General features: G+C 34.2%; 2 protein-coding genes across 2 annotated transcripts; both read right to left on the bottom strand.

Annotated features, from left to right (window-relative positions):
* Positions 1 to 476: 476 nt before the first annotated feature.
* Positions 477 to 24,701, bottom strand: LOC128189927 (fibroleukin-like). The gene is made up of 4 exons (XM_052861753.1): positions 23,582 to 24,701; positions 23,320 to 23,416; positions 11,568 to 11,735; positions 477 to 1,393 (listed from the first exon to the last, which is right to left on the bottom strand). The coding sequence occupies exons 1-4, from the start codon at positions 24,692 to 24,694 to the stop codon at positions 1,146 to 1,148; spliced, it is 1,626 nt and encodes a 541-aa protein (XP_052717713.1). The 5' UTR covers positions 24,695 to 24,701; the 3' UTR covers positions 477 to 1,145.
* LOC128189936 (uncharacterized) lies at positions 13,936 to 15,312 on the bottom strand. Its single transcript, XM_052861762.1, has 2 exons — positions 14,201 to 15,312; positions 13,936 to 14,033 (listed from the first exon to the last, which is right to left on the bottom strand). Exon 1 carries the CDS (start codon positions 15,247 to 15,249, stop codon positions 14,638 to 14,640), a length of 612 nt encoding a protein of 203 aa, XP_052717722.1. The 5' UTR covers positions 15,250 to 15,312; the 3' UTR covers positions 13,936 to 14,033; positions 14,201 to 14,637.
* Positions 24,702 to 25,599: the final 898 nt, after the last annotated feature.

Genomic DNA, 25,599 nt, shown 5'->3' on the forward strand with positions numbered 1-25,599 from the left:
CCGGATGCTTTTGGGAAAATTCAGCCTGCGCATGAGCTAGCCTGGTTCCTGTACGTAATGGGTAGCTCAGGGAACCAGGCTAGCACAAGTTTATCTGAATCGGGATCGGGATTCCGTGCCATATGACACATATAAGTTCAAAGGCGCTGTTATTGTAAAGTTGTCGGTAAACGGTACAGACAAGGTATTCCTTTTAAAGAAATGATTGGCATGTGATATGAACTATTAGTATTATGAAATAAGTTAATGTTATGCCGAAACTACAACATGCATCAAAAAGCATAATTTGCAATGTTTTGTTGTTTTCCGTATACACATGTAACTTAACTTTACATTTATAGTAGGCGAGGCTAGAGAACTTCCCGATTAAATTTTTTAAGCATTTAAGTATGATTGAATAATTATGTCACTATAAAAGTTTAAATCTCAAGAAAAATGCCGCATCAAAGCATGACATTTTTTAATTTACACAAAGCTAATAAAGTAAAGCGGAACCTTATTGTGTGTACAAATAGCAGAATTCACCGAATGCATGATACCATACATGCAAACTTCATTCATAGATAAATCATTATTATTTTAGAAGTATGAATCCTTTAAATTCTGAGATAAAAAGTCAGGGCTATACATGCATGTATTCACAATACAACGTACAAATTAAGTGGTTAAAAGCAGAGGGCTAGATTCTGTGGAATCTCTGATAATTTTAAGGCTTTCACGTTTTCGTTGGAAACACATACAAATGGTCAACGTTTTGTAGTCCTTTTTTAAAGGGCAGTAACTTGTCTATAATATAAATGAGATAGAAGAGCGCTACACCGCGGTTTCCACAAAACAATAAACATGATTTAATATTCGTTATCACCACATAACATAATGAATAATTTGATTACTTGGGTATATTTAATATATATTTATAGATATTAATACCAGATTTACGCATTGTTCATCAATCATTATTATAATAGCGCATTATTAAATCTATTTGAACTCATCGCAATCAATAAATGCATTTATAATGAACGCTTGGGAGTTTACATAATGATGAAACAAAATCGATGCTTAAGATGAGCATCACAATGATCGTATCAACACAGAGAGAGTTCTACTTGGCTTTATAATGAGGTTACAGTGAAACTAAGATATCAGGCTCGAGGACGAATCATCAGCTGAATCTTTTTTAGAGACATGTACGAGTTTTCCCAGTGATGCCATACAATGTATTTAGTACCATTTTTCTCAGAGTCGGTGTACTGCCCATTAGGGTTGGCGTAGTAACAGCTGTCAAACCACCATCCCGATCTGTAGTAGTTGGCACAATTACCGCCCCTCCTGTCGTTATCCTGGTCCGGTGTAGAGAATTTCATATTATTATGGTAATCCAGGCTATTCCCTACAATCATAATGGTTGTACATAATGCCGATAATACAACAATATTCATATATAGTATAATCATAATGCTTATACATTTACCTTATATTATAATATTGTCCTAAAAACAATTTTTAAAACATTTTGAATGATTTAAGAAACAATGAATCAGCTAATATTTGATGAATTGCATTAAAAAAGGAAAAATTATGAATATTTTGGTTTTGCATATTTGAAGCAGTGTATATATTCTTATATAAATCATTATGAATTTCTTAATTGGTAAATTTTGATTTGTAAATTGTAATTGAGATGTTAGTATGATGCAATTAAATAATGGTGTATAAAAGACTATATATCATAAAGATCATTTAAGTCATATATCTATCAAATTGAGGGCATCTGGTTGAAAATGAAAAGTTTGCACAAAGGTCAAATGTATATATGAACAGAGAAAGCAAAGACATACAGTAAAATTATGCTGTTCCTATTAGGAATGAATAGATGAGAATATATTTATATCAATACTTCTAAAATTTAGCATAACAAGAGGCTCGTGGGCCACATCACTCAACTGACCAATTACAACCATGTAACAAAATCATATTAATGAAGTCACTTACAAAATATCTGGAAAAATGGAATAACAGATCATTTTTCTAAAAAAAATATTTATTTCTTAATTTTGATATTTTGTTTATCATTGAGCTTCTTTTGTCACAGGATGATTTTACAGTATCTACCAAATTTAGCATTGCCGTTCACAAGAAGATCAAAATCAAATACTGTAAAATCGGTTATTTTACACTGGTGGTTAAGTACGTGTTTTCTGGACTCTAACACAATACGTGGGTGTTAAATACGTTAATGAATTAATAAGCACATCCAAGTCTTGAGATTTTTACCATACACGTGGAAGTATTTTACGCGGTTTTAAGCTTACTGCGTAACAAGTGAAAATTTCCCCTACGCGTAAATAACCACTTTTACAGTAGGTGTAAACCTACATAAAACTTGTGAAGACCACGAATTCTCCAGGGGCCAAAGTTTTAACCAACTAAGAGATTCAACAACATGTCAACATGCTTGCATTTCGTTTCCAAGAAGATTTTTCAAGATTTTTTTTTAATACTGAGGAAAAATCGACCCCCTTACTGTAACCCCATCCTTCCCGGGGGATAATGATTTGAACAGACTTGAATCAACCATACTTGGGTTTGTTTCTACACAAGTTTTAGTTTTTTTTTTCTGGTCGACTGGTTTCTGAGAAGTTTCTCTATATAATTCTATGTAAATATTTGACCCACTATTGTTGGCCCACCCTTCTCTCAAGGATCAGGATATATACAAACTTGTATCTTCATTACCTGAAGATTTTTCCATACAAGTTTCAGTTTCTCTGGCCGATGTTATGTAATTTGAGAAGATTTTTATAGATGTACTCAATATTCCAAAATAAACATTTTGAGAAAAAAGTTGGTGTTTTTGTCTCACAGTTTTTGCTCTTCGTATGACAAGTTTCTAAGGCGAAGCAAGCTACTGACAAGTTGATAAAACACGACTATCAACAGTCTCGATTTAAGTCATCTTTTTGTAAGTTCTAGGTTCGATACAACGACCTTGTCAGGAAATACAATCTTCCACTGGGCCGCATGCTAATTGTTAGACTATAATCAATTACCTAATTGTCTCCTTACTTCTCCGCCCCCCCCAACCCCCCCCCCTCCCCCGATTACGACAAAGAGCATACGGCTCTTTTACAGTAGGTGCAAACCTACATAAAACTTGTGAAGACCACGAATTCTCCAGGGGCCAAAGTCTTAACCATTTAAGAGAATCAACAACATGTCAACGTGCTTGCATTTCGTTTCTTAGAAGCTTTTTCAAGATTTTTTTTTAATACTGATGAAAAATCGACCCCCTTATTGTAACCCCATTCTTCCCCCGGGGATAATGATTTGAACAGACTTGAATCAACCATACTTGGGTTTGTTTCTTCACAAGTTTTAGGTTTTTTTCTGACCGACTGGTTTCTGAGATCTTTTTCTATATAATTCTATGTAAAAATTTAACTCCCTATTGTTGTCCCACCCTTCCTGAAGATTTTTCCATACACGTTTCAGTTTTTCTGGCCGATGCTATGTTATTTGAGAAGGTTTTTATAGATGTACTCCATATTCCAAAATGAAAATTTTGACAAAAAATTGGGTGTTTTTGTCTCACAGCAAGGCAAGCTACTGACAAGTTGATAAAACACGACTATCAACAGTCTCGATTTAAGTCATCTTTTTGTAAGTTCTAGGGTCGATACAACGACCTTGTCAGAAAATACAATCTTCCACTGGGTCGCATGCTAATTGTTAGACTATGATCAATTACCTAATTGTCTCCTAACTTCTCCGCCCCCCCCCCTCCCGATTACGACAAAGAGCATACAGCTCTTTTACAGTAGGTGTAAACCTACATAAAACTTGTGGAGACCACGAATTCTCCAGGGGCCAAAGTCTTAACCAACTTAGAGAATCAACAGCATGTCAACGTGCTTGCAATTCGTTTCCAAGAAGATTTTTCAAGATTTTTTTTATTCTGATAAAAAATCGACCCCCTTATTGTAACCCCATCCTTCCCCCGGGGATAATGATTTGAACAGACTTGAATCAACCATACTTGGGTTTGTTTCTTCACAAGTTTTAGGTTTTTTTTCTGGCCGACTGGTTTCTGAGAAGTTTTTCTATATAATCCTATGTAAAAATTTGACCCCCTATTGTTGTCCCACCCTTCCTGAAGATTTTTCTATACAAGTTTCAGTTTTTCTGGCCGATACAATGTTATTTGAGAAGGTTTTTATAGATGTACTCCATATTCCAAAATCAAAAATTTGAGAAAAAAGTTGGTGTTTTGTCTCACAGTTTTTGCTCTTCGTATGACAAGTTTCTAAGGCGAAGCAAGCTACTGACAAGTTGATAAAACACGACTATCAACAGTCTCGATTTAAGTCATCTTTTTGTAAGTTCTAGGTTCGATACAACGACCTTGTCAGGAAATACAATCTTCCACTGGGTCGCATGCTAATTGTTAGACTATAATCAATTACCTAATTGTCTCCTTACTTCTCCGCCCCCCCCAACCCCCCCCCCCCCCCCCCGATTACGACAAAGAGCATACGGCTCTTTTACAGTAGGTGCAAACCTACATAAAACTTGTGAAGACCACGAATTCTCCAGGGGCCAAAGTCTTAACCATTTAAGAGAATCAACAACATGTCAACGTGCTTGCATTTCGTTTCTTAGAAGCTTTTTCAAGATTTTTTTTAATACTGATGAAAAATTGACCCCCTTATTGTAACCCCATCCTTCCCCCGGGGATAATGATTTGAACAGACTTGAATCAACCATACTTGGGTTTGTTTCTTCACAAGTTTTAGGTTTTTTTCTGACTGACTGGTTTCTGAGATGTTTTTCTATATAATTCTATGTAAAAATTTAACTCCCTATTGTTGTCCCACCCTTCCTGAAGATTTTTCCATACACGTTTCAGTTTTTCTGGCCGATGCTATGTTATTTGAGAAGGTTTTTATAGATGTACTCCATATTCCAAAATAAAAATTTTGACAAAAAATTGGGTGTTTTTGTCTCACAGCAAGGCAAGCTACTGACAAGTTGATAAAACACGACTATCAACAGTCTCGATTTAAGTCATCTTTTTGTAAGTTCTAGGGTCGATACAACAACCTTGTCAGAAAATACAATCTTCCACTGGGTCGCATGCTAATTGTTAGACTATGATCAATTACCTAATTGTCTCCTAACTTCTCCGCCCCCCCCCCCCCTCCCGATTACGACAAAGAGCATACGGCTCTTTTACAGTAGGTGTAAACCTACATAAAACTTGTGGAGACCACGAATTCTCCAGGGGCCAAAGTCTTAACCAACTTAGAGAATCAACAGCATGTCAACGTGCTTGCAATTCGTTTCCAAGAAGATTTTTCAAGATTTTTTTTATTCTGATGAAAAATCGACCCCCTTATTGTAACCCCATCCTTCCCCCGGGGATAATGATTTGAACAGACTTGAATCAACCATACTTGGGTTTGTTTCTTCACAAGTTTTAGGGTTTTTTTCTGGCCGACTGGTTTCTGAGAAGTTTTTCTATATAATCCTATGTAAAAATTTGACCCCCTATTGTTGTCCCACCCTTCCTTAAGATTTTTCTATACAAGTTTCAGTTTTTCTGGCCGATACTATGTTATTTGAGAAGGTTTTTATAGGTGTACGCCATATTCCAAAATAAAAATTTTGACAAAAAATTGGGTGTTTTTGTCTCACAGCAAGGCAAGCTACTGACAAGTTGATAAAACACGACTATCAACAGTCTCGATTTAAGTCATCTTTTTGTAAGTTCTAGGTTCGATACAACGACCTTGTCAGAAAATACAATCTTCCACTGGGTCGCATGCTAATTGTTAGACTATGATCAATTACCTAATTGTCTCCTAACTTCTCCGCCCCCCCCCCTCCCGATTACGACAAAGAGCATACAGCTCTTTTACAGTAGGTGTAAACCTACATAAAACTTGTGGAGACCACGAATTCTCCAGGGGCCAAAGTCTTAACCAACTTAGAGAATCAACAACATGTCAACGTGCTTGCATTTCGTTTCCAAGAAGATTTTTCAAGATTTTTTTTATTCTGATGAAAAATCGACCCCCTTATTGTAACCCCATCCTTCCCCCGGGGATAATGATTTGAACAGACTTGAATCAACCATACTTGGGTTTGTTTCTTCACAAGTTTTAGGGTTTTTTTCTGGCCGACTGGTTTCTGAGAAGTTTTTCTATATAATCCTATGTAAAAATTTGACCCCCTATTGTTGTCCCACCCTTCCTGAAGATTTTTCTATACAAGTTTCAGTTTTTCTGGCCGATACTATGTTATTTGAGAAGGTTTTTATAGATGTACTCCATATTCCAAAATCAAAAATTTGAGAAAAAAGTTGGTGTTTTCGTCTCACAGTTTTTGCTTTTCGTATGACAAGTTTCTAAGGCGAAGCAAGCTACTGACAAGTTGATAAAACACGACTATCAACAGTCTCGATTTAAGTCATCTTTTTGTAAGTTCTAGGTTCGATACAACGACCTTGTCAGGAAATACAATCTTCCACTGGGTCGCATGCTAATTGTTAGACTATAATCAATTACCTAATTGTCTCCTTACTTCTCCGCCCCCCCCCCACCCCCCCCCCCCCCCGATTACGACAAAGAGCATACGGCTCTTTTACAGTAGGTGCAAACCTACATAAAACTTGTGAAGACCACGAATTCTCCAGGGGCCAAAGTCTTAACCAACTTAGAGAATCAACAACATGTCAACGTGCTTGCATTTCGTTTCTTAGAAGATTTTTCAAGATTTTTTTTAATACTGATGAAAAATCGACCCCCTTATTGTAACCCCATCCTTCCCCAGGGGATAATGATTTGAACAGACTTGAATCAACCATACTTGGGTTTGTTTCTTCACAAGTTTTAGGTTTTTTTCTGACCGACTGGTTTCTGAGATGTTTTTCTATATAATTCTATGTAAAAATTTGACCCCCTATTGTTGTCCCACCCTTCCTGAAGATTTTTCCATACACGTTTCAGTTTTTCTGGCCGATGCTATGTTATTTGAGAAGGTTTTTATAGATGTACTCCATATTCCAAAATGAAAATTTTGACAAAAAATTGGGTGTTTTTGTCTCACAGCAAGGCAAGCTACTGACAAGTTGATAAAACACGACTATCAACAGTCTCGATTTAAGTCATCTTTTTGTAAGTTCTAGGTTCGATACAACGACCTTGTCAGAAAATACAGTCTTCCACTGGGTCGCATGCTAATTGTTAGACTATGATCAATTACCTAATTGTCTCCTAACTTCTCCGCCCCCCCCCCCTCCCGATTACGACAAAGAGCATACAGCTCTTTTACAGTAGGTGTAAACCTACATAAAACTTGTGGAGACCACGAATTCTCCAGGGGCCAAAGTCTTAACCAACTTAGAGAATCAACAACATGTCAACGTGCTTGCATTTCGTTTCCAAGAAGATTTTTTAAGATTTTTTTTATTCTGATGAAAAATCGACCCCCTTATTGTAACCCCATCCTTCCCCCGGGGATAATGATTTGAACAGACTTGAATCAACCATACTTGGGTTTGTTTCTACACAAGTTTTAGGTTTTTTTTTGGCCGACTGGTTTCTGAGAAGTTTTTCTATATAATCCTATGTAAAAATTTGACCCCTATTGTTGTCCCACACTTCCTGAAGATTTTTCTATACAAGTTTCAGTTTTTCTGGCCGATACTATGTTATTTGAGAAGGTTTTTATAGATGTTCTCCATATTCCAAAATCAAAAATTTGAGAAAAAAGTTGGTGTTTTTGTCTCACAGTTAATTCGATACGCAAGGACATGCTCTTCGTATGACCAGTTTCTAAGGCGAGGCAAGCTACTGACAAGTTGATAAAACACGGCTATCAACAGTCTCGATTTAAGTCATCTTTTTGTAAGTTCTAGGGTCGATACAACAACCTTGTCAGGAAATAAAATCTTCCACTGGGTCGCATGCTAATTGTTAGACCATAATCAATTACCTAATTGTCTCCTAACTTCTCCGCCCCTCCCCCCTCCCGATTACGACAAAGAGCATACGGCCGGTCAGCACAGGATGCTCACTCCTCCTAGGCACCAGACCCTTCCTCTAACTTTTTAGAGGTCCGTGTTGCTCTGCTTTGAATTTGTATTTCGTTTTATTGATTTTTGAGATGGTTGACGGTTTGTTATTGTTATTTTTTAATTTAAAAATTCGACCCCTCTCCTCGTGACTCCACCCTTCCCCCCGGTGTTTTGATTTTAACAAACTTGAATCCATCCTACCTGAAGATGTTTCCACACAAGTTAAAGCTTTGTAACAACCGTTAATGATACGTCACTAAATGATATAAATAGCATTAGGCGTTGCAATTGCAACAAGCATTGCAGTTGAAACAAGCAAATATCGACACCCTTAACCGAAATTGATACAAACTTTATATCATTACGCGTTGCAGTCGCACCCTTTTATGATACAAAATAACTAGATTTTGACCCGTCCGTGCACGGTTTGACATTGCATATGACATCGACCATTTACGAAATAGATACATCGACACATCGCATTGTTGATAATTACATAACCAAGCTTTAAGACTACAATAATGCTAATAATTTCACTACACTCTGTTGAGTTAGAATAATTTAACTGTGTCTCGGAAGAGGCCTTCACCACAGTTTATAATATGTCTCCTATATACCCGTAATAGAGCAACAAAATTCATAATCGCTCTCAAACGATTTTGGAGAAAATTAATGTGGCTGCATTGAAAATAACAGTAAAATTTTCATCTAAAAATTTTATTCATTTTAATAAAGAATCCAACACTTTTTCACCAACGTTTTTACTAGCTTCGAATTTACACACCATGTTGACATTCGGAACACTAGATCTCGGGATATCTCATATTAAATGCACTGAGTTAGAGTCATCTCCCGTATTCTTTTGATGAACAGAATATAAGACAAATTTTCAATGAACATTTACACGTACTTGTAATATCGTTTCTAAGTTTATTCATGCAAATGTGATATTTTAGAAACAAAAACTAAAGAGCCTCACGTGGTTAAGCGTGAGAGTGTACTGCGCATGTGCAAGATTGTAAAATCCAAAAAATGCCACATAATTTCCGAATCTTTTAAATGTATTTTCGTTCAATATTAATTGGCGAAGATTGATCTAGAAAAAATAAAACAAATTGGTATCTTCAAGTATCCATGATGTTTAGAATATATAAAACAAAAGACAGTATTCTTCCGATTTCTCGGTATTAAAACCCAAAAAATCGAGTCTATTATTTTAATATAGTAATAAAGATAACTTTTCTTTTTTTCTCATTTTGCTCAACAATCATCATTTTAGTTTTTAAGATCAATTACATGTATATGTTAAAAATTAAAATTGTATAGTGGTTCAGGCATTCATAGCCGCCAATTACCTTTATATTGTATACAATGACACAAATTGATATAATAAATGGCAAGATAACATAAATGTGTTGCTAATGACTACCGTTGCCATGGTAACAAAGACCAATGATAGAAAATTGGCAAATCTTTTAAAAATAAAGAAACAGCTTCTCTAAGTTATGAAATGTAAAATTTTAAATTAACTATATGGTCAAATTTCAAATTATAGAAATATATTGAAGGGCAAACCAATATCTAAAGAATATTTCCGGGAAAACCAAAAATTATTTTGAAAACATGATTTATTTCGTATTTTATTAATCCATAGAAGTAATCATTGCACCAAACTCATAAATGCATAGCTATATTTAAAATATACGCGTCAGATAAAAAAGCGGACACTTGTAGCTACGGTTACAAGGTTAAAATAAGGAAATATAAAGATAACTCAAGTGATTCTGTAAAGCGAAAATCCTTGTTTTAAATGAAATTTAGAACCATTCTTTGTTGCTATTTGTGGTAAACACGTCAAACTTTCATATGAAATATGTTCAAGCATTATTGAGCATAGTTAAATTGCAATTGTTAAGAAAATATGTAAACTTAAGAAAATATTTCAGAAATCCTTAATTGTTTGGAACGCATTTTAAAATTTTAAAGTTTAAAATGCTGTTTCAACTGATATTACATAAAAGTTAGGAATATGTTTGGTCATTCCAATTAATTTACTTTGAAGTATCATGTTACAGGTATGAGTTAAAATTGATCAAAAGCACCTCAAAATATGCAGATTTTTGTGATTTTAGTTACCAAAGCAACATATTTCAATATTTCACATATATTATCTTTGTTGCCAAAATAAAACAACAGGTTTTTTTCTTTTAAAAATATTTATGTTTGAATTAATTTGCCCATGAATAATTTTTCTACAACGTAAAAGATACACAATATTTTTTACCTAATTTTTTTTATTCTGCGTAACTGAAACTGCTGCAATCACTTGCTGTATATTTCTCCAAAATAGCTTGAAACGGCCATTTTCAATCTTTTGCCCCCTGTTACTATGGCAACCGGTCTCCATAGCAACCGTTTAAAGTTTAAACACCGAAAAACATGCAAATTTGTGATAGATTTTGAGAATCAAGCAGAACAGCAAATTATGTCAGATATTGTATAAATATCAATAAATATAACACCTATGTGTATATTGCATTTATTTTTTTTTAAAGGGGTGGCTTGATCACCCCCGCCCTTTCATTTACATCATTTAAATTACTCCTCATATAAACAAATAACCTTTTCTTTCGAACGAATAGCTTATTCACTTTGATTATGATCCTCTATGATAATTAATTTATTACCCTTCCACAAAGTTAAAAACAAACAAATAAAACCAATATATTAATTGAACACAAGTTATTCTAAATAAACACTTTAAAAACGCTCTAACAAGTAAAAGTTACTATGTCATTAGCGTCAGAGAGTGTTGGTAAAGAGGGTAAGTCCGCTTCGCGTCTGGTTTAATACGACGATTCACGCCTTGCGAATCCGCGTAATCATAATCGCGGCGACTTTATTTCACAGTTGACTGATTAACTGGTTCGCAAATACTAATGTTCGCGTCCAAGTCTTATCCAGACTTGTGTTGTTATACCTGTAACAACCACACGACAAGACATGGTTCGTGGCTGGAAATATTCGAGACGACGAGGCTCTAGTGACCACGCAAAAATTGATCGCATACGAATAAATGTTGGTTTGCAGTATATGCATCACCGAGAATATAAATCTATCGCTTTTTAAGCGAATAACGTATATATGCTAAACGCTTAATGTCATTTAACCAAAATCATTACGCAGATGCTTAGTCACAGTGAACCTATGATTTAAAAAACTATTAAGAAAGCGGACTGAAAGCTGGAACAATTAAAAGTGTGCATGTATCACATTTTTTAGAGAAGATTTTAAAATTTCTTCTTCAAATATTGTGATTATTTTATAAAGTAAACATTTATTGAGTTTTGATCCACAGTTGGGAAACAAAACGAGTTACTAGTATTTAATGAAATTAATTCATTTAAGTGTTACAAATGAATTCTAAAAAAGGAAAAAAGAGCTCTTATAATTGCAAAGAATTATCGTCACTGCATAGTAAAATTACCTGCATTCCCACTGTACCCCCACTGTACCTCCAGTTTATATTTACTGGCCTCATCCCCGACAGAAAACCGTGAGTAGACAGCATATGCCTTTTCTCCGTTGAATCTCTCCATATCAACTCGCAGTTCCTGGGGCTTCAGTGATGTCAATCTATGTAGCATGTCATTTCCTGTAAAAAAAAAAAAAACAATGTCAAAGTCAAATGTTCTCTTTTTCATACCATCTGATCTTAATCTATTTATGTTTATTAAATATTTTAATATTTTTTTTTGTTTTTGCAAATCTAGTCAATTTCTGTATCTGGTCATATTTTAACCTTATGAAGCCTTTATGTGTATATCTAGCAAAACAATTTTATAATATAACTGCTTCATTGCATTGATATATCAATTTGAGTTGAATTAAGTTAACTTGGACATGATTTATAGTTTTGCCTTTGATTCTAGTCTGACAACTAAAAAGGACCCCCGATTACCAACCGGTAGGATATTTTTTACTCGGGGACTTTAGTCGAACGATAGTCGAGAACTCGTTCACTAATTTAAAAGTACAGTACTGATTAGACCCAACCTAACAGAACGTAAACCATAACTAAACCCTGGGTTTATTTTCTGGGTATACTCCGGGTTTACTTGAGTGGACCCAGAGTAAACCCAAAGTAAACCCAGAGTGGACACAGAAAGTAAACACAGTCAGAAGTATACCCCCTGAAAACTAACTGTGTATTCGGAATATACAAGGGACAGGAATAGCAGACAGTAGGATGCTAAGATTAAAGAAGGGTATGCTTCACACTTCAGTGCGTACAGTTGAACTCAAAAGCAATTTCCAAGTAAATCCAAAGTAAACCCCGAGTAAACCCAAAGTATATCCCGAGTGGACCCACATTTTTTAAAAGTAAACCCAGAGTAAACCCAAAGTGAACCCAAGGTTTAGTTTGGGTTTACTCTGGTGTTAGGCTGGGTCTGATCGGTACTGTATGTGTCCTTTTCAAATCAAATAGTGATTCTATCATGCATCTTATCTTAGACAAATAATTCAACTTAAAAACTTATAACAATATGTATTAAGTGTATTTGATTTAAATTTATTCAAGTTATCTTCTAAATATCCGTTAGCAAATGTCCTGGCTCTTCCTTTTTTTTTCTTGTGACGCTTATCCATAATTGAGTTCCATATCAAAATCAATTGTGACTTGTTCCATAGTAAATAATTGTCCGTGCCTAATCAACAATCAGTTAAAAATGATTATAAAATCAAGCGCTTTGATATGATTGTTGATATGATTCAATTTTTGATTATAAAAACATCTAATCCAATAAATAACTTATTGGAAGAAATACAATTGTTGGCTTCAGGCCTATGTCTTCCAAAGCAAATGAAAGAGATTTATTATTAGCCGTTTTCAAAATGCATGTAAACCAGGGCACCGATATAAAAGATTGCAAGTTACGGATCAAACATGCTGAGAAATGAAAACTTTCATTTAATTCGTAACCCAAAAACTGCCGCTTTACGAACAAATGAAATTATTGGATTTTATTCACGCTATTACGGGTGATCGACTAAAATGTTTAAACCAATAATCGGTGTGACCAAGAGTCGTGTACTCGAGTCCTCGTTGACATTCCTAGTTTTTAACGAGCAAAAAGGACCATTATTTACATAAAAATTGACACCTGGTAAAAGTATACCTTTCCCCGGGTCATCATGTTTTAAGTTTACATTTACATTTACATCGTCGTAGAATCAATGTTAATAAGAAAGTTGCAAACAAAAATTAAAGTAGGAAATACAGAATTTGAATCTCTTATTTTTTTTAAAATTTTAACCCCATTTCGTCGATTTACATTATACTATTGATATCAAAGAAGTACATCATATTATATTGAATTCCATGCGCATAATGTATGTGGCTAAAATTGTGAATGTTATCAAAATGTTTCATAAAATGGTAAAGAATTGTCTCCCGCCAAATTCATTCAAACGAATTTCATAAAAAGCAGAAGACTCAAGTTTATTTCCCTACTTACGCAGGTGTGCTATTAGTAATAACATCGACGATTTGTCTGTCGATTCTAAAAAGGACCAACGTCCAATATTTAAAGGATAAAGCTTCCAATAACGTCTTCAGAATGTTAATACAAATTAACAAAAGTCGTTTTTAATGTCTTTTTTGTTGTTTGAGATAGAAATGTTTCACTATCAACTTTGTCCATGTGCCAAATATCGCACAGCCGAGGTTACACATATAATGGTTTACCAGGAAGCAAAAACTACTTAAATAACTTAAATAACTAGGATATTTTTTTAAATCAACTTTATTTGAGACTATATCGAAAAGAAAAAGAGGTAGAGGAAATTTGATACCAATCCAATACTCGTGATCAGCATATCCAAACCCGTTCTTGTATTCCGTCCAGTTACGGTAAAAGTCCACTGATCAATTTACTCTCTGCTGAATCACCTGTTTCATATTTAGAGCAAAAATTATATTCTTTTTAAATTTTTTCTAATTAAAATTATCAGGTTAATAAAAAAATTAAAAATGAACTTATCATTTGAAAAATATGTTTCTAATGATCTTATTTTATCAAAATACATAGAAATACAGAGAAAGAAGACAAAGTGTACCGTCCATCCCCCGTTGTCAGTGGTCATATCACAGTACACAGCCTTGAATTTAATCGGTGAAACTGTAATATTGTACACGCCGTTATTCCATCTAGTGTTGGGATATTTCTTCAAAATGTCCGCACAATCGGTACTGGCCATGTCATGGGCCTTTGGAAGATATTGGCGGATCACTTCCACGTTTCTAAGCATATCTATAGCTTCTCCTGAAAAAAGCTGCTCAGCCAAATACACACTCGTATTTCTTATATCGTCGACCTTTCCAACCAGATAGTCTGTACGTGAGAACACATCCTGTTTTAATGTTTGTTGTTCGGTCTGAATAGCAGATAGCTTATTACTGATTTTGTTATCAACGTTCTCAGAAAAATTATATAAAAGAGACTCGATATTCTTGTTAAAGACTTGCTGTTCGGTGTGAGTTGTAGAGTGTACATCTATGATTTTTCTTCAACATTTTTAGTCAGATTTGTCATAAAATAGTCAAATTTTTGGCGGAAGTGTCGTTGTTCGGTCTGAGTCGTGGTAATAAGATCACTGATTTTCTGATCAATTCTCTCAGATAAATTAGTTGAAAGAAACTTAATTTCCTCGTTAAAAAGTCGTTGTTCGGTCTGAGTTACGGAAATAACATCACTGATTTTTTCTAGTTTCCCAAATAAAATGGATGTGACGGACACCATTTCCTGTCTGAAAAGACGCTGCTCGATCTGGGTGGTGAAAAGTAAGTCACTGATTTTCTTATCAACTAAAGTGGAAAGTAGTTTTTCGCTGATTTTTTCACTTTGGTCTGTGGATTGATCTTCAATGTTCCTTGTAGCATTTCCTATCATTTGTTTTATATTTTCGTCAACAATGTTTTCGACTCCCTCAAGTCTCTTCATCACCATCTTTTCAATACCTTTACTAAATTTCTGCAACCCAATTTTCATGTAATCTAAAGCTTGATCTGCGGACTTCTGACGATCTTTTAAATCATGAACTAGATCATATCCGTTCATTATTGCAAATATTGAAAACAAAATCGATATTTTGAATAGTCGACCCATCGTCAAGTTTTCCGTTACATACACTTCAATATTGTTGTCTTATATTATAACAAAAAAAAAGTATAAATCTGTTCTTTCGCCAGAAGTGGCAATTTTGCAATACAGAGAGGACGTCAAACAGTCGGAAAAACTTCCGTTACAAACACTTCAATATTGTTGTCTTATATTATAACAAAAAAAGTATTAACCTGTTCTTTCGCCAGAAGTGGCAATTTTGCAATACAGAGAGGACGTCAAACAGTCGGAAACACTTCCGTTACAAACACTTCATTATCGTTGTCTTGTATTATAATAAAATACACAAGTATTCATCCGTTCTCTCGCCAAAAGTTAGCAATACACATATGACGTCAAACAGTCGGAAACACTGTTAACCCAGTTTAGCTTTTAATTAGTCTTAAGTTTAAGTTGCTTTGGGAATTTTTTTTCTTATCTTTTCCGCTCTCCTGTTATAATACTTTAAGAAGAAGTGCTCTAGTTTGAATTTAAAATACTGGCATAATGCATATGCACGAATTTAGAGGTAATGAAGGTTTTGTGGTTAGACTATGTCCCTCTCAGTCACCATGACATAGAGTTTCTGATTACAAACAGAAAAATGCATTGACGTTGAACTGAACTGTGTAATGATTATAAGACTTATTAAACAAAATGACGCTGCCCTGAGTGACCAGATTTCCCTTAACTTTTAATGAATGATACCGAAATTGTTGCTTAAGCCCTTTGCTTGTATTGTTGTACATACTTTCAATGTGTTAATAGTAATTATATTTTTTTTTATTTAGGAAGACATCAAATTATTATTCAAACATATGACGCACAATACTTATTTTTTTTTTTGCTTTTTTATAGGAGGGGGTAGGGGAAGGGTTGGGCTTTTATCTATTATTATGAATTCTGCTTTAAAAATATTCTATGTTGTTCAGGGTTAAAACAAATATAATAGTTCGTTGTAAATATTTTAAAAAAAAATATTTTTATGATAAAACTCATTTAATGATTATTGAAAATTAAATTTCCGCACATTACAGTGTATTCCTTTTTATACATTTTTTATCGTAACGAAAGAAATAATGTTAGTTTTTTCCCATCACAGAGACAGGGAAATCTTGTGCGACATCTTGCAACTTTATGTATTAGCCTGGTTAAAGTTTGTTTATATTGGACAATTTTTCTTGCACATACTATCTTATACTGATATTCAATATACTTTAAGTATTGTCAGAAAATGTTAAAACTTCAATGATCTACAATTATATGTTAAATAACTTTCTTGTATGCACTGAAACAACAAAGATTCTTTGTTCAAAAAGCTCATTGGAAATGTTTTCTGTAGGGTTTTTTTTATTTATTATTTTATTTATTTCTCTTGTGCAGAGAACTGTTTAATTTCTTTATACCGTGGCATGTCTTCTAGTCCATTGTTAAATGGACTTTTACTATAATAAACTAGATGCTGTCATTAGTCAGTAATACCTACACCAAGCGTTTGTACCTAAATAACACTGTTTTGTACCAGTTTATGTAAAAATGAAGGCTACATGCCAGTTCCGGTAATACATTTAAAAATTATAATTTTCATAACTGAAGGATGAGACCCCTTCCCATATAATAATACACATGAGCAGCACTTTATGTGCAATCTGGGGTTGAACTGTTTGCATGTGAATTTTAAGTTAATCAATAATCTTAACATTTCATGTCATAGAAAGTATATAATGGTTTATACAAGTATTACTAAAATATTAAATTATGCCCCCTCTCCGCTGTGGTTGCCGGCTCTAGATTTGCTTCTGTGTGCATACATGTACATCATCGTGTGCACATATATAGAGAGGGGGTGGGAGAAAGGGGTCTAGACCCTCTCCCCCCTCCATATAACGTACTGATATGGTTGTAAATTTATATATGTTTGAATTTCCCGCTTTTCGTTTTGCTTTCTAAACTTGTCACTGGAGTGACGTGTACACTGCTAATTATAAATACCGCACTCCACTTCGTGCAGTCCAGCAGAGTTGTTTAGAGGCACGTGGTAGTCTCAAAGTTTGGGAAACTTCTCCGTACTTTGTACTTTGTACATTTCGGTGTGTCTGTCACCAATTTCAAAGTATTTGTTTGGTTTTTTAATGTTATGTATGTTTAATTGGTTTGTTTGCTATGTTAGAAAGCTTAGTTTTCAAAGCACGTGTTCGAAAGGAAAATTGTCATTTCAGAACCGAACACAGAATAAATTGTTTCAAGTTTATTTGAAAAGAAATAATGTTTAAGGGGATGACGGTTTATACCAGCTTGTAAGCTGAATTGTGACAACAACGTCGGAGACGACTACGGAGAGCCAGACCCGCCATTTTTCATCATTTTCGGTGACACGTGACGTTGATGTATGGTGACCAGGAGCGGTCTACGCGAGAGACGTGTCTATATGTGTGTTGTGTTGTGGTGTCCTAACTGTCTACGATCTGGAACAACGGTTGTGTCATCTGTTCGTGTCTCTCTTTATGTGATGTCCGGGGTTTGGGTTCAAAGTCGCCGGAAATATACTGAGGAACCAGGACAACAGAAAAGTGACAAAATTGATTGAAATTTCACTTTCATTTTTTTGAATATTTGGTTCTAATTTAACTGTAGTTATATTTTTTAATATTGATTTGAAAGTTGATAAACGAGTTTAAGGAAATTATTTAAAAATTTAAATATATTTGAATCAATTTAAGTGTTTAAATTTTGAAAAGAATATTTTGTTTTAAGGTCAATTCAATGATTTGCTGTTGAAATTAGAGCCGGCTCTCTCCTTTAGAATCTGGTTTAATTTTTTTTTTCATTTATATGTATATATTTATTATACCTTCATGTTAAATACTGAAATCTGATTGGCTTAGACGCAGTTGATAATCAGTTCTATCACCCTCAGCGTTACCAACGCACTTGGCAACGGGTAACACAACGAATTGTTACATGCGCGTAAATTATGCGCGTACGGTTCGCCGTATAATTCATGTCATTTTTATATAAAAGAAGTAAATTTTTCTCTAAAATTAAGACATTCAGTATAATAAAATAAATAGTGCCTGTTTGGGAGGGTAACTGCTGAAATTGACACCCCTCGAAAACCATTGTCAACCCCCGCTTTGCGTCGGTTGACAATGGCTTTCTCGGGGTGTCAATTTCAACAGTTACCCTCCCAAACAGGCACTATTTATATAATATATATATATATATCTTTTTAAATATTTGTTTATTTTGTGTTTTGGTTGTTTATGATACAGACATCGGGCAATTCGAAAGAACTCGTCTGATCACTATATCAGTTCAGGATATATAATACATGACCCCCCCCCCCCAATGAAAATTCATTTATATCAATAGTAAAATTAAAAAAAATACACCTCGAACCCAATGCCCTTACAGACATGTAAACGCTCTAACCCATTGCGCTTCAGTGTTAGGTAACATTATTTTTGGAGGGAAATATTATATTTTTATACTTTATTGTTAATTTCAATTGGAAGTATACATCACAATATACAGGTTTCCTGCACCCCCTTAAAGCTGTTATTTACCTAATAAAATAGTGCAAGAGGTTTTTAAGAATAGGACATAAAAATACATGTATGTAACAAATAACTGATCTTTGTCTGAAGTAACGTACACAACACTGATCTGCAAGTCTCATTAGCGGGTACTAGTTTTACCCAGCTCTTCGGTTAGATGGGTTTAACGTAGTGTATACATACATGTATGTGTTTTCCATATGCAGACAAGGATTAGTTAACATGCATAAACATTTCTTTTGTGATGATCAGCTAAAGGGATTCATATAGTGCTCTAATTGCATTATCATTTTGATATTGACCAATAAAGATAAGCATAAAACATGTATAGTAGCACAATATTATGAGACAACGGTATGTTGGTCTGGGGGAACTGGAAATTACCATATATCTCAGAAACTGTTATAATCATGACCCCTAAACCATATATATTGTTGTTCCTTATGTCAAGGGGCATCAAATGTTATGTAGGGCATGGGCCCTGTGGGTGGTTCTGACCCCCCTCGAACAGCAAATCCCTTAATATCTTCAAAACAGTTGAGATCCCCATCCTTAAACCATATATATTCTTGTTCCTTGTGTCAAGGGGCATCAAACGTCATGATGTTGTCATGACCCTCTCGAACAGTAACTGCACAAATATCTCGAAAACGGTTGAGATTCCCACCCCTTAACCAAATATATTCTTAATCCTTAAAGGGCATCAAACGGTCATGTGCCCCGGGGTTTAACGTAATTTTTCACGACCTTAATGCACATATCTATAGGACAGTCCCTTTCATTCATATCCCAAGATATGATGTGTCTATCCATTAAATCCTAAGAGAAGTTCTGGGATCGAATTTCCTCGAAGGATGTTTACCATTCGTTCTCGTTAATTTGAAAAAAACTGTTGAACTTATCCTTCCATGTTGTAAATACAGTACGAGCAATCACTGTAAGAAATATCAACAGTTTGTTCAAGTAAACGAGATCGAATGGTCAACATCCTTCGAGGAAATTCAAACCGGTTTTCGTGTCGTGAAAGTGCAGCTTGTACTGTTTCTACAGAAATGTTTCTTTTTTTTCTCTGGGCCATTTTCTCGTATCCTAAGCTTTGAATTCCCTCTTACTTTGAATTCCCTCTTACTCATTTCGAAAAACTAATATTATTATGTATGTAGCTTACATGAAAATCGTAATCTAGGGGGGGGGGGGCGGCATGAGGAACACTTGTCACTTCAATTTCACGGTTTATTTCCTTATTTACAATTTAAGTTTTACATGGTCACAGAAAAAGGGGGGGGGGAATCAATTATTTCAATTGTTAGTATGTAAACTTCTTTGCTGTGCAAAAAAGTGGGGGGGGGGGCTCCAGGCCCCCTCCCCCCTCCCCGATGCTACGTGCCTGGATTGCTACTAAATCACCTGGTCTCGGTGTCCATTTGACAAGATTGGCCAAACCTCTCAATCAGAGTTCAGGATAATGTTTCTTGTTTGATCGACAAGCGGTATGTTATGATCTCAATCAAGGTTTCTAGGGGTAATGGCTTAAAATTAGGTCTTTTATGAAACATGAGAGTTTTGTTTGTGTTTTCTGGGGGTTTTAGCTCACCTAAGCTGAAAGCTCAAGTGAGCTATTCTGATCACATTTTGTCCGTCGTCCGTCTGTCCGTCCGTCTGTCTGTCTGTCCGTCTGTCTGTCCGTCTATCCGTCTGTAAATTTTTTACATTTTAAACTTCTTCTTTAAAACTGCTAGGCCAATTTCAACTAAATTTGACACAAAGCAGTCTTATGGAAAGGCAAATATAAATTGCAAAAATAAAAGACATATCTTCATTCAAAGCGGAGAAAACATCGAAACTGTAGAAAAAGTGGGGTGCATTTTTAAAAATCTTCTTCTTAAGGCCTACTGCGTCAAATTCAATGTAATTTAGCATAAGTAATCCTTATGGAAAGGAAAATCTAAATTGCAAAAAATTATGGGCTAGTTCTGTTTCAAATATGAGTTATTACGAAAATAATAAGAAAAAAGGCGTGTTTCAAGCAATTTATAGCATCCATAAGTCTTGGTAAAATGGGTAGGCATGACCGGGCCAGGGCAAAACAAAAGATTGACAGTTATTAATCTTTCAATTTCATTAAAATTATAAGATATTTACTGACCAGTATATTTGTATTCGCTGTAAATATTGCTGCATGATAATGCGTAATTGGAATTGACGATTGCCGATCTGCCCCGGCTTTTATTTTGCCCCGGCCCGGGTTTGCTTACCCATTTTACCAAGACTCGTATTCTATAATTTTAAAACGAGGTTCTTTGTTTAAAGCACCCATGACACTATATGATAAACGGGTCGATTTGACAATGATGAATTTGTTTTTGTGCAACAGTTCGTGTACGAAGAGAATCTTTGAAACATGCAAAAAACATTGGTGCCGATTTTGTGAAGTAAATTGAGGCAAAATATTTCAACGCGTTGACAGTTTTTACATATGGCGGTGGTGTTATCTTGTTGTGATTTTCGTTTCGTTTTCATTTATGCTTTGCGTTAACCTGGGAACTGTCGCTTGCATTTCCTGATTTTTACGTATCAAATCAAACAGAGACTTCGGTAAATCAAACAGTTTACTGTTTATTTGCGCAAATTAAGCAACATCTAATGTTTTAAGAAAGAACTAAAATGCAATGCATTTAGGCTATCGGTAATTCTATATCATCTTTTGCGTAATAGTAGAATAATGCAATATGTTTTGTTGAAATGCTCGGCATTTTCTCGTGTTTATTCAGTTTAAATATAGTGTAATATCGCTGACAGAAATATGTAGGTGTATACATGTATATGATTCATTTTGAAAAATAAATTGTGTTCTTTATTTGTTATAGTGCATGTTTCTTGTGTTTAATTGTTTACAATTTCCATTTACTTACCATATTTGAGTGTTAAGCTTCGAATTATAAGCAAGATACAGACATTTGCTCACAATTCTATGTTTGTACATAGATCTGAGGCCATTTATTTTTTTCCAATTTTAAATGCCGAATAGGAAATACCAAGTTAAAAATCTTAAGCTGAATGTAATAAACTCATGTGACCAAAATATGACGCAAACCTAGTAAAATTTTGAGCTCATCTTGCTTATAATTCTACAACTGACGCTGAAATTTTGGTTGATCATTAGAAAAACTATATGAATTAGAGTATGTCAAATACTTGTACACACAAAAAATTAAAGAATGATATGCTGTATATAACTACTCTCTAGGGCCCCCTCTTTATACAATAAATAATGTGAAATGTGAGTAAATAAAAACGACATCGTTAAAACAGTTCCCATAGTTCTGACACATTTCTTTTGCGGGGATAAAAGAATTATCGCTATTCCTAAGAAAATATTACAGCGGAAAATTATCCTGGTTTGTAGCCATTTGTTATTTTTGAATAAAAATGAAAAAAAATGGGTGGGTCATATTAAATTAGAGTGATGTGCCTGTCAATACGGTAACATTGATTTTTATAGTTCTTTAACAAGTCACGTGACAACTTTTTTCATTCCAGTGTATTCATCAATCATGTGTGAGTAAAGTTATAAACGTCACGAGTTTACGCGAGGTAAACAACAGTCATTTAACTATAATGGAGAAGACAAATTAAATTGTTGAATATTTTTAAATTGAGAAATTGAGCGCATTGGGGAGCAATTTTTCTTCTTCACATATATACATGTAGGATTTTTTGATAAAATACAATACCTATTATATTTAGAAAAAAATAATAATATAATATAATTCTCCATTCTCAATAACCTTAAATTTTATCTTATTTCAATATTCATCTGTTATTTAAATATGGTACATGTTCGCATACTTATCCCAGTAATGTTTCAAGTAAATTATTATCCTATGCAACATTTAACAGTGTTAACATAAACAAATAATAAGTTAAGCAAGATTTTTGTATTAATCTGTTTATTTTGTTTACACAAGATATACTTAATATTATACACGCTAAAGTCTGAGTGTCTTTTTATAGATTTATGGTGTTCAGTTCTAAAGACTTTATTCTCTTCATATTGTATGCATGTGTCGGTGTTTTCTTGTCAACGACTTTATTTGACCGGGTTTGAATTTCCTGCTTACATAAGAAATGTTAATCCAAGTTCATTTTAAAAGTCCTCAGAAGAAAGTTAAGCACTGAATATTTTTGTTCATTTTACTTGTCTAGTGTTTATTATCTTTTAGATTGAGGTTAGGGTTAGGATTACGCTCGACATGCCGGGTTTTGCAAATGGCCACTCCCGGCATCACTGTTCAATTGAGAATAACTTCGTTTTGAGGACCATTGTAGGATATATAAACAAACTTGCATTATAAACACAAAATTATTGCATGGATTTAGGCGAAGCAGACGTCTGTTTTACATTTTATACGGAAGTGTTCCTAATAATATATGAAAGTAAGGCGTCAAAATAACTTTATAAATTAGCCCAAGATGCTATGAGAAGTTCACAACTTTCTATGAGAAAAAAAAAGATCACCTATCCAATACTCGTGATCAGCAAATCCAAACCCGTTCTTGTATTCCGTCCAATTACGATAAAAGTCCACCGATCCATTCACTCTCCGCTGAATCACCTGTTAGATATTCAAAGCAAACCATTAAAAGTATGTGCGTGCAACAAATTAATGATGGTACTAAGAAGTCAATATTAAAACAAATCTTTAACTACCGTTTCTGGAGTATGTGTGTAAATAAATGAATGTATATAAGAGAGAGACACGGCGAAAGAAGAAACTTACTGTCCAACCTCCGTCGTCAGTGGTCATATCACAGTACACAGGTTCTGGTTTTGATGATGGAGCTGCAATATTGTACACGCCATTCCTTCCTCTAGTGTTTGAATATTTTTCCAAAATATCAAAACAATCAAAACCTGCATATTTTCTAAAGCCGTGCAACTTTAGAAGAGACTGGTTTATTACATCTACATTTCTAAGTATTCTTAAAGCTTCTCCTGAGGAAAACTGCTCGACCATGTGTAAACTCGTATTACTTATGTTTTCAAGAATGTTTTTGCTTTTTGCACTTTCCATTTCACAAACGAGTGTAACATTTTCCATTTCATCACGAAGCACATTTAAGAGATTCGTTTCTATATTGTTTAAACTCTCTCCTATCTTTGCTGTACATACAGACACTGTTTGGTTGGCTTTACGGACAATAGAGTCAATTAAATTGACCATGACAACCTGTTCATTTTGTATCTGATCAGATAGTCCAACAAATGCTTCTTTCAAAGTGTTAATCTTTTGGTTTAATAGAATATCCACTGCTGTGGATAAATTTGTTGTCAGGGACGACAATTCTTTGCTTAATTGCTTCTGTCCGGTCTGAAAACTTGAATTAAGATAACTCAACTTTTCATTTACCTTTTCAGACAATTCTTTTGTACTGGACGCCATTTCCCATCTCAGGAGTCGCTGCTCAGTTTGGACTGCAGAAAAACTTTCGTTGAAAATTGCATGAAAATCATTTATTTCTTCGCGTAAGGACATAATGTCATGTCTTTGTAATCGTTGGTCGGTCCGAATAGTGGACAGTAAATCAATTATTTTCTCATCATTGGCTGTAGATTGACTGCTCAGTTTTTTTACAAATTCCTTTTGCTCATCCACAATATCCTTTTTAAATGATTCAAACATATCTCGCATATTTTTTTCTATAATAACTTTGTCTTCTTCAAGTCTTTTTACAATTATAGTTTCAATACCCTGACTAAATTGTCCAAGTCCTGTAGTCATCAGGTCTAACGCTGAATCTATATTCATATTTCCTAAAACCTTGCTCAGCGCCTGTCCATTTATTGATAAAAGTAATAAAGTCAAAATCAGTATTCCACACTCACCTTCCATTTTGTAAACTGTTATATGTCAAATCCACTGCAGTGTTGTTCTTTGTAAATATACCAGTCGTTTAATTGCGAAATTTCTAAATGATTCATGAACAGATCTATCTTTTCTTAATTGTATGCGTCGGTAAATGTCAAGTGACTGAGAAAAAGGGAAACATAAAATGAATAATAATCAATCTTAAATAAACGATTGACCCACTTGCGTTTCAAGTACCTTTTACTTGACCTCGTGGAAATATGTGTTACGTAGAAGTGCATTTCGAAAGAATCAGAATCAAAAGACTTTCATTTAAGAAGTGCGAAGGAGGCCTGATAACAATAGTTTTGGGCTAGAGGGTGTGCCAGATCATTCGTTAAGAAATTTCATAAATGAGAGTTAAAACCATAAAGCTGATCAATTTATTATGTTAGGTCATTAATTCCCATCGCAAAACACATTCTTTTGTCATAATATGGCACTTACTAAGTGTATAAAACTTCTTGTATACCCTCCTTGTTTTTGGGTTAATATCTTCGAAATGGAAAACGTGAATGATTTATTGTAATTCAATAATGTTAGTTAAAGCATTTAAAGCTGTTTATGTAAAATGGTTTTGCATTTGTTTATTTTACCAGAACACTACGCACATACAAACAAATAGTTTAAGATAATATTTACTCAAATAACCAAACAATACATTAATAGACGTGAAATTCATTTAATCTTTAGATAAGTATTTTTTTAAGGGTTTTTAAAAAAAAGTTAATATTTTTTTTATTTTATTCTTGAGGCGTCTGGATAAGTATTGAAACAATTTAAGTGCGTTACCATGGCTAAGGTTTTGAATTCTTTTGAATTATAATGAATTATACCACTATTCAGTGAGTAAATATTTTTGGGGAAAAAAAACTTCATTAGATTTAAAC

The sequence above is a fragment of the Crassostrea angulata genome, chromosome 6, assembly GCF_025612915.1.
Source record: "Crassostrea angulata isolate pt1a10 chromosome 6, ASM2561291v2, whole genome shotgun sequence".
NCBI lineage: Eukaryota > Metazoa > Mollusca > Bivalvia > Ostreida > Ostreidae > Magallana > Magallana angulata.